The 7,735-nt window shown below is 26.7% G+C and overlaps 1 protein-coding gene across 1 annotated transcript; it reads left to right on the top strand.

Moving 5' to 3' along the window:
• Nucleotides 1-2,804: 2,804 nt before the first annotated feature.
• Nucleotides 2,805-6,848, top strand: LOC110637992 (tonoplast dicarboxylate transporter). The gene is made up of 6 exons (XM_021788380.2): nucleotides 2,805-3,433; nucleotides 3,545-4,028; nucleotides 5,362-5,405; nucleotides 5,507-5,602; nucleotides 5,972-6,482; nucleotides 6,581-6,848. The coding sequence occupies exons 1-6, from the start codon at nucleotides 2,990-2,992 to the stop codon at nucleotides 6,616-6,618; spliced, it is 1,617 nt and encodes a 538-aa protein (XP_021644072.2). The 5' UTR covers nucleotides 2,805-2,989; the 3' UTR covers nucleotides 6,619-6,848.
• Nucleotides 6,849-7,735: the final 887 nt, after the last annotated feature.

The following is a 7,735-nucleotide window of genomic DNA, read 5'->3' as shown; positions in this document are numbered from 1 at the left end:
CACGTTCATGCTATAGTTATGGCATTTGTTAGTGTTTCATCAAATATTCAAATTTAGTGTTAAAAAACAATGATATAGCGTTACAATGGAATTTATAACTTGATAAAAGGGGATTAACTAACATAGTGGCTCAAAATCTTAATTTATTTCATGAAACTAAAAAGCCAAATCAATTTCACTTTTATATTTATTGGAGAAAATAAAAATTTATAAGGCAAATTTCTTGATTTAAATAAGAAAAATAAAGAAGTTCAATTTCTTAGTCTTTTTATTTTTGTGTTAAATTGAGTTTAAATTAAAATTTCTGAGCTAATTTAAATAAAAATTAAAAATAAACTAAAATAAATGAAGTATATACCTTTTTCATTCAAAATATTTTTGAAGAAGTGTATTAAGATTTTGAGCTATTAATTAAGATTAGTTAATTTCATTTTATTAAATTATAGGTTTCATTACACTACGACATTATAATTTTTTTTTTAAAAAAAAATTGACACGGCCATAATAATGTTAAAAGAAAAAAAGTTCTAACTCTTAATTATTAAATTAAAAACAATATCTACCGTAACTTGATTTAATGGTAAAGCTTATTACCCATATGATATATCTAGAATGAAATTTTCACCCTCTTAATCCTCTGCTTAAAAGAAAAGGAAAAAATATTATTTAGTCATTATATTTTAACGAAACTAATTTTTTAATCCTTATATTTTGAAAAATATACTATTTAGTTTATATTTTTACTTTCGTTAAATTGTTTAGTCCTTCTGTAAATTTTTTCTCTAGTCAATGCAATGAAACAACTATTTAGTCCTTCTATTTTGTTTAAACTAATTAGTCAATTCTTATAATTATTTTTTATATCTTAACCACCCTATCTTCTCCTCTTATTTATCTCTTATCATTCTTATTTCTATTCCTATGTTTCTTCTCATGAGCATCCACTCTTATTCCCTCATCCTCTCTCTATTTTTATCTTACAAGACATCTACAAAAAAAAAAAAAAAATCAAATTTTCTAGATCTCAAAGTAATCAAGGTAAATTATTTCTCAATAATAATACTATTCAAGAAATTGAATGAAAATACTCGAATAAGAATCAACTAATTAGTTTTATTAAATTATAAAAACTAAATAATAGTGTTTTTCAAAATACATAGATCAACTAATTAGTTTTCTTAAAATAGATGAAGTAAATAATAGTTTAACTGATATTGATTAACGAAAAATTTTAAATAATTTAATATAAGTAAAATATAGAGACTAAATAGTATATTTTTAAAATATAAGGATTAAATAATTATTTTTATTAAAATATAAAAATTAAATAATAATTTTCTAAAAAAATAACTAAAGTATTAAAAATGTCAAAGTTCAATTCAATATAAGGTTTTTACATTCAGCCTTTTTTTAAATATTTGTAAAATTTTTAAAATAATAAATATAATATTATTTTTATTACATTTTCGAATAGTTTTGACTATATTTTGCGAGGAATTTAAGAAAATTTTGTTAGTATGAAATAAAAATTTATGTGTTCTTGGATTAAAAAAAAGAATTTATGTTTTAATTTCGATTTTATTTTAAATATAATTATATATTATATTTTCTAATCCATTGATGTGGTTTGGGTTGGTATTGAAGGAATTTTCCTAAGAAGTTGCAAAATCTTGTACAACATATCCACGTCACATCAGATAATAATTCAGAGGCTACAAATTAAAGCTACGCAGCTCAGGCTCTTCCCAGAAAACTTAATTTTTGGGATGTTACGCGTGGCTTTGCTTTCTTTCCTTGATGGCCCACCAAAGCCTCCAGCCGCCCTTTTAGAATAATTAATATTATTTCTTTTTATTTAATTTTATTAATTATTACTTAGCGCATCAATGATAGACGAAACATTAATTTTTTTAGAGTGTAAGTCCATGGTAATATTTTTATTTCAGAAAGATTAAATAGAATTTTTAAGAGTGTATTATCCTTTTTTTTTTGTTATATTGATTGATTTAATTTCAAATTAAATTGAATTAAAATAATTAAAAATTATATAAATAAATAATAATAATCAAATTAAATTAAAGTAGGAGTTGAATTTATCAAATTGAATCAGAAAAATTTAATTCAATTAAATTTATCAATTTTAGCTTACTGTGAAAGAAAATTTTATTATATAAAACTGATTGAATAAAAAAAATTCATAAATTGAAATTGATCAATTTGATTTTTCAGTTTTTATAAAATAATTGAATAAAAAATTAAACTTTTAAAAATATTAATCAAATTAAATTAATCGAAAAAAATAAATTAAAATAAATCAATTTATTTTTCGATTGCAATCCACTTAAATTGATCCTAAATTTAGTATTTCAATTTAGGCTAATAAATAGAAATTTCTAAATTTTTAAATTTAAATATTAATTGTGGCTAATTTTTTATTTAATTATATATAAATTTTTAATATCCTATTATTTACCCGATTTAAGACACATATGCGGGTCAAACTTTCCGGATATGAATATAGACTACATTTCATAAATAAAATATGAAATTGAAAATTTTGAAAAAATAAATAATTTTATTTTTAAATATATCTTTCTATAAGGGTATTTTTAAATAAAAAATTTCATTAATCACTGTGATATTCTAATTTGAAAAAAAAAAATTGTAATGTTAGTAAAGAATATGTCATTCGCATGTGAGTCGAGAAATTTTTATTTAATTTTTATATAAAATTCGAGTAATTATTGATAAAGATATAAATATGTGAGGTTGTGTTAATTAGTCGAGTTACACTATTTTATTTTGTTTGTGTTCTAAAAAAATTCCCATGTGACAAATGATGAGCATTAATTAGCTAAATCCGCAGAAAAATATTAATAATAAAGAAAGAGAAACAGAACTTGTCCACTTGTTTCCTTCCATCCAAATTACAGATATAAAAATTTTCCATCTCCCCTCTATCGCCATATTTTCATACAAATAAAACAAAATGAGCCCTGCAGATACCTCCTCCGATATCATCTCCGACGAATCCAAGATTCCTCTTCTTCCCGTCCACGATCAAACAATCCAACGTCGATCAAGCTCCCATTCATCTCTGAAGGATTCCCTTCTCACACCAGCCAATTTCTATATCCTCCTAGGGCCTCTTTTGTGTGCCATAATATGCCTGTTGGTGAAGTTAGATGCTCCGGTGAATAGCAGGAACATGTTAGCCATTCTTGCGTGGATGTTCTCTTGGTGGCTCACGGAGGCTGTGCCTATGCCGATCACTTCGATGGCACCTCTGTTTCTGTTTCCATTCTTCGGAATTGCTTCTGCTGATAACGTTGCTAAATCTTATATGGATGATGTGATTGCTCTTGTTCTTGGAAGCTTTATCCTGGCTCTTGCTGTTGAGCATTATAATATACACAAGAGATTGGCCTTAAACGTGAGATCGAAATTTCCTTTTAAATCACGACTAGTTCACTTTTTCTTTTTTAATCACTGGATTCTTGAACTTGGAAATAATTGTGGGGTATTATGAATTTATAATATACAGATAACCCATCTGTTCTGCGGAGATCCTGTAAAACCACCACTTCTCCTCCTTGGAATATGCGGCACCACAGCATTTGTCAGCATGTGGATGCACAACGTTGCGGCGGCGGTGATTATGATGCCCGTGGCGACAGGGATTTTGCAGCGGCTGCCGGTGGGTCCAGTCCAAGGACAAAACAATGTGGTGGGAAAGTTCTGCAAGGCAGTGGTCCTGGGGGTGATATACTCTGCAGCTGTTGGAGGGATGAGCACTCTTACGGGGACGGGTGTCAACCTGATATTGGTGGGGATGTGGAAGAGCTATTTTCCACAGGCAAATCCTATCAGCTTCAGCACTTGGTTCTTCTTCGGGTTTCCTCTGGCTTTGGTAATTTTCCTTGCTTTGTGGGCCATACTTTGTTTGTTGTATTGCTCAAGAGGTTCAGGCCAAGTCCTCTCTGCTTATTTGGACAGAGCTCACCTTAAGAGAGAACTTGAAACTCTAGGTAAGGTCCTGAACTTTGATAAAATTCTCATCCGAACCATTGACTACAATTAGCTCAGTTGTATTCGTGTTGGATTTTTCTAGTTTATATTCAACTATTTTAAATTTAAAATAAAAATATATAATAAAATTTATTTATTAAAATATTTAGATTTCATCTTATATTTAAGTATAAAAATTATTATAATAATAATATTTTAAAAATTTTATGCTTTTTTAAAATTTTATTTAGACTTTTTACTGATATATATCAAATAATTTAAAGATGATAAAAAATAATTTATTAATTAATTTATTTTGTTAAATTTGAAATAAATTTATAATTATTTAAAATTTTATTTTATTAAAATTTTATAACATAATTATAAAAATATAATAAAATATATATTAAATTATTTATTAAAATAAAATAATAAATACTCTATGCAATATACAGGTAAAATGATTAGTGTATTTATATATTGAGTTAATGGTGGACCATGTTAGGCAAAATTTTTCCATATAAACTTATGCATTTACTAAATTATTATGGAACGGTTGCAAGAAGTCAGAAAAAAGTAATTACCCCAGTAATTTTTAATCTCTTATTATACTTGTTTAGATGCCAATAAGAAGTTATTTTTTTTAATAAATAAGAGTTTGGATTAATTTTAAACGTAGTTAATATTTATATTTGATATTTTATTTTTTAATTATTTCTTCAATTAATAAAACAAGGAAAATAGGAGAATAATAAAATAAATAAGAATAATAATTCTCTTCTCCCATCAAAAAGATATCATCTCATAGTTATCTATAATTGTTTGTCTCTAGCATGATCACTTGATTTAATATAGAGAAAAGTACGATAAATGACTATTACTATTGAAAGAATTCCTCTTTGGATAGTAGGTACTGTAAATGATATTCTTGTAATCAGTTTACTAGATATTTTTTTTATGGTTTATATTTTAGATTGGGTTCATCCCTATAAATAATCGAGTAAATTGAGTTGTAGATATAAAAATATAAGAACTTAATGGACCTTTTTTTTTTCTGTCTGATTTGATGGGATCTAATTATGGTTTTAATAACCATAATACTTTATTAGTATAAATGACAAATAAAATTTTTATCTTAAGGGTTAAATTAAAAAAGGCTTAACATATACTAATAAGATATTTTTTAATTTTTTGTCCTATCGAATAACATTAAAATGTTAAATTATTCTCTATTATTACCCTTTAGATAATCACTCTTTTAAAATTTACAGAAATAACAGTTAACCTTTAACATTGTATCAAACGTTTCCTTAATAAATAAACATTAATTTTGTGTCTATGTTGTGGTTGCAGGTCCAATGGCTTTTGCTGAAAAGTCGATTTTAGCCATATTTGGGGTGAGTGTCTAAGTGATAATTGATTACCGTTTAATTGATGTTACTTTATTAGTTTGTGCCAAGCCCTTAATTAACTTATATTTGATTTGGTTGGTGTGCAGATGCTAATAGTTTTATGGATGACAAGAAGCTTAACAGATGAGATTCCTGGTTGGGGAGCTCTCTTCAATGGACGTGCTGGGGATGGAACTGTCAGTGTGAGTAAAAGATTCTTTTCACGCACACATGTTCGTGTATATTTTGAACTTTCCCAAGCTCTCGAATCGATTGTTAATCTTACAACATTTTCTAAATTATCAAAAAATAAGATTTTTAAAATGAAATTTAAAGTGGTTAACAAAAAAAGGGTAATGAAATTGACTGAATCAATCTTTCAAATTGAAGTCCAATGAGTGGATCATTCAATAGATATTACGACATTTTTTTTATATTAGAATTAGAATCGTTTCGGAAATTTAATCATTGAACATATCAATAATTAAGATTTTAATTATCAAGAATAACTAATAATTCTCATTCGCACACATGAATATGCTGAAAACTTTCTTTTTTTTGGTGGTAAATAGGTTATGATGGCAACATTACTATTCATAATACCAAGCAAGAAGCAAAAGGGTGAGAAATTGATGGATTGGAACAAATGCAAGAAGCTACCATGGAACATCATATTACTCCTAGGAGCTGGTTTTGCCATTGCAGATGGAGTGAGGACTAGTGGCCTGGCTGATGTGCTTTCAAAAGCATTGGACTTCTTGGAGGAAGCACCATACTGGGCAATTGCCCCTATTGTGTGTCTCATTAGTGCCACAATCACTGAATTCACTTCCAATAATGCCACAACCACACTCTTGGTCCCTCTGCTCATTCAAATTGCAAAATCTATGCATGCCCACCCACTGCTGCTTATGGTTCCTGGAGCAATTGGAGCACAATTTTCTTTCTTGCTTCCAACTGGAACACCTTCCAATATTGTAGGGTTCACTACTGGGCATATTGAGATCAAAGATATGATTAAGACTGGGTTGCCCCTCAAGATTGCTGGTATTACAGCACTTGCTTTTCTAATGCCTACACTAGGTAATTAAACGATTTTGATAATTTTTCTTTTTTTTTTTTATTATTTTTCAAAATTTTAATTTTTTTATGTGATTGTTTAATGCTTCGTTATTTTTCAGGAGCTTATGTTTTTAGGACAAATGGAGAAGTTCAATAAACATCTGCATAGTCTTGTGTGATCAGCAGCTGGTCTCTTCCTCGTTGTAGGGCTTGAAGAATTGAAGTTATATATTTTGTGCAATCAAAGTGAAATGCTCTTCTTGTTTCCAAATTTTCCTTCTATATTTTTCTTTCCTGTTATTGTAAATGTACATATCTAGTGATTCACAATTAGAATGCTAAGTTGTTGTTATTATTATTATATTATTATTATTATTTTTGGCACAATTGAATTTGACTAAGACTTAAACTTGAGATCTCACAGTTTTAAAAATCACTCTAATACCATTGAGTTAAAGTTTATTGATAAAATGCTAATTTCTTTTAATTGTTCCTTGTGTAATACTAATTGTTAAAGAGGAAATTATGAATCTTTCATTCATTGAGATAATAGTATATCTTGATTTCAAAAATATAAAACATAAAACATATATCAAAAGGTTCAAAATATAAAATTTGCAAGAAAAATTAATAAAATAATTACTTTAATATTCTCCCATTATGTTGACAGAATACAAATGGATGAGAAGAATACTACATTAAGTGGTTATTCTAAGCTGCAAATCAACTTTTATCTCTTTAAACCAGCATGATTGCTTGAATATTAACTACAAAATCATCACCCATTGATAACTCAAATCTTAATACTCTAAGATAACACAAAACCTCTCATTAAAAAAATTATTAAACTAAAAAAAAATCTGATTATAAATGGACAAATTACAGATTTATTTTCATTGAAAAAAAAAGAACGAAAAGAAAAAGTGAGGGACATCACTAATACATGGAAAGATGATATGATTGTTCTAAACAAGATAAAAAATTCTCTCTCTCTCTCTATATATATATGAATTTTGAAAACAAGTATATTGATACAACTGTCAAAATGGGAAGTAGTCACAAAACTTAGAAACATAGAATAATTTTGGTGGTAAAAATCACTTGGGATTAGTTTATATTTGAATAATTGAGAATTTCAAATGAATCTACATTTAAATTTGATATTACATTAAAAATGTAAATTATATATTTATATTTATATTTATTTTAATATTATATTTTATAGAATGTAATTGAAGATGTAATGCAATCAATGATTATATTACATATTCTAT

This window comes from Hevea brasiliensis, chromosome 5, assembly GCF_030052815.1.
Source record: "Hevea brasiliensis isolate MT/VB/25A 57/8 chromosome 5, ASM3005281v1, whole genome shotgun sequence".
Lineage (NCBI taxonomy): Eukaryota > Viridiplantae > Streptophyta > Magnoliopsida > Malpighiales > Euphorbiaceae > Hevea > Hevea brasiliensis.
This window is presented reverse-complemented; position numbering and strand designations above follow the sequence as displayed.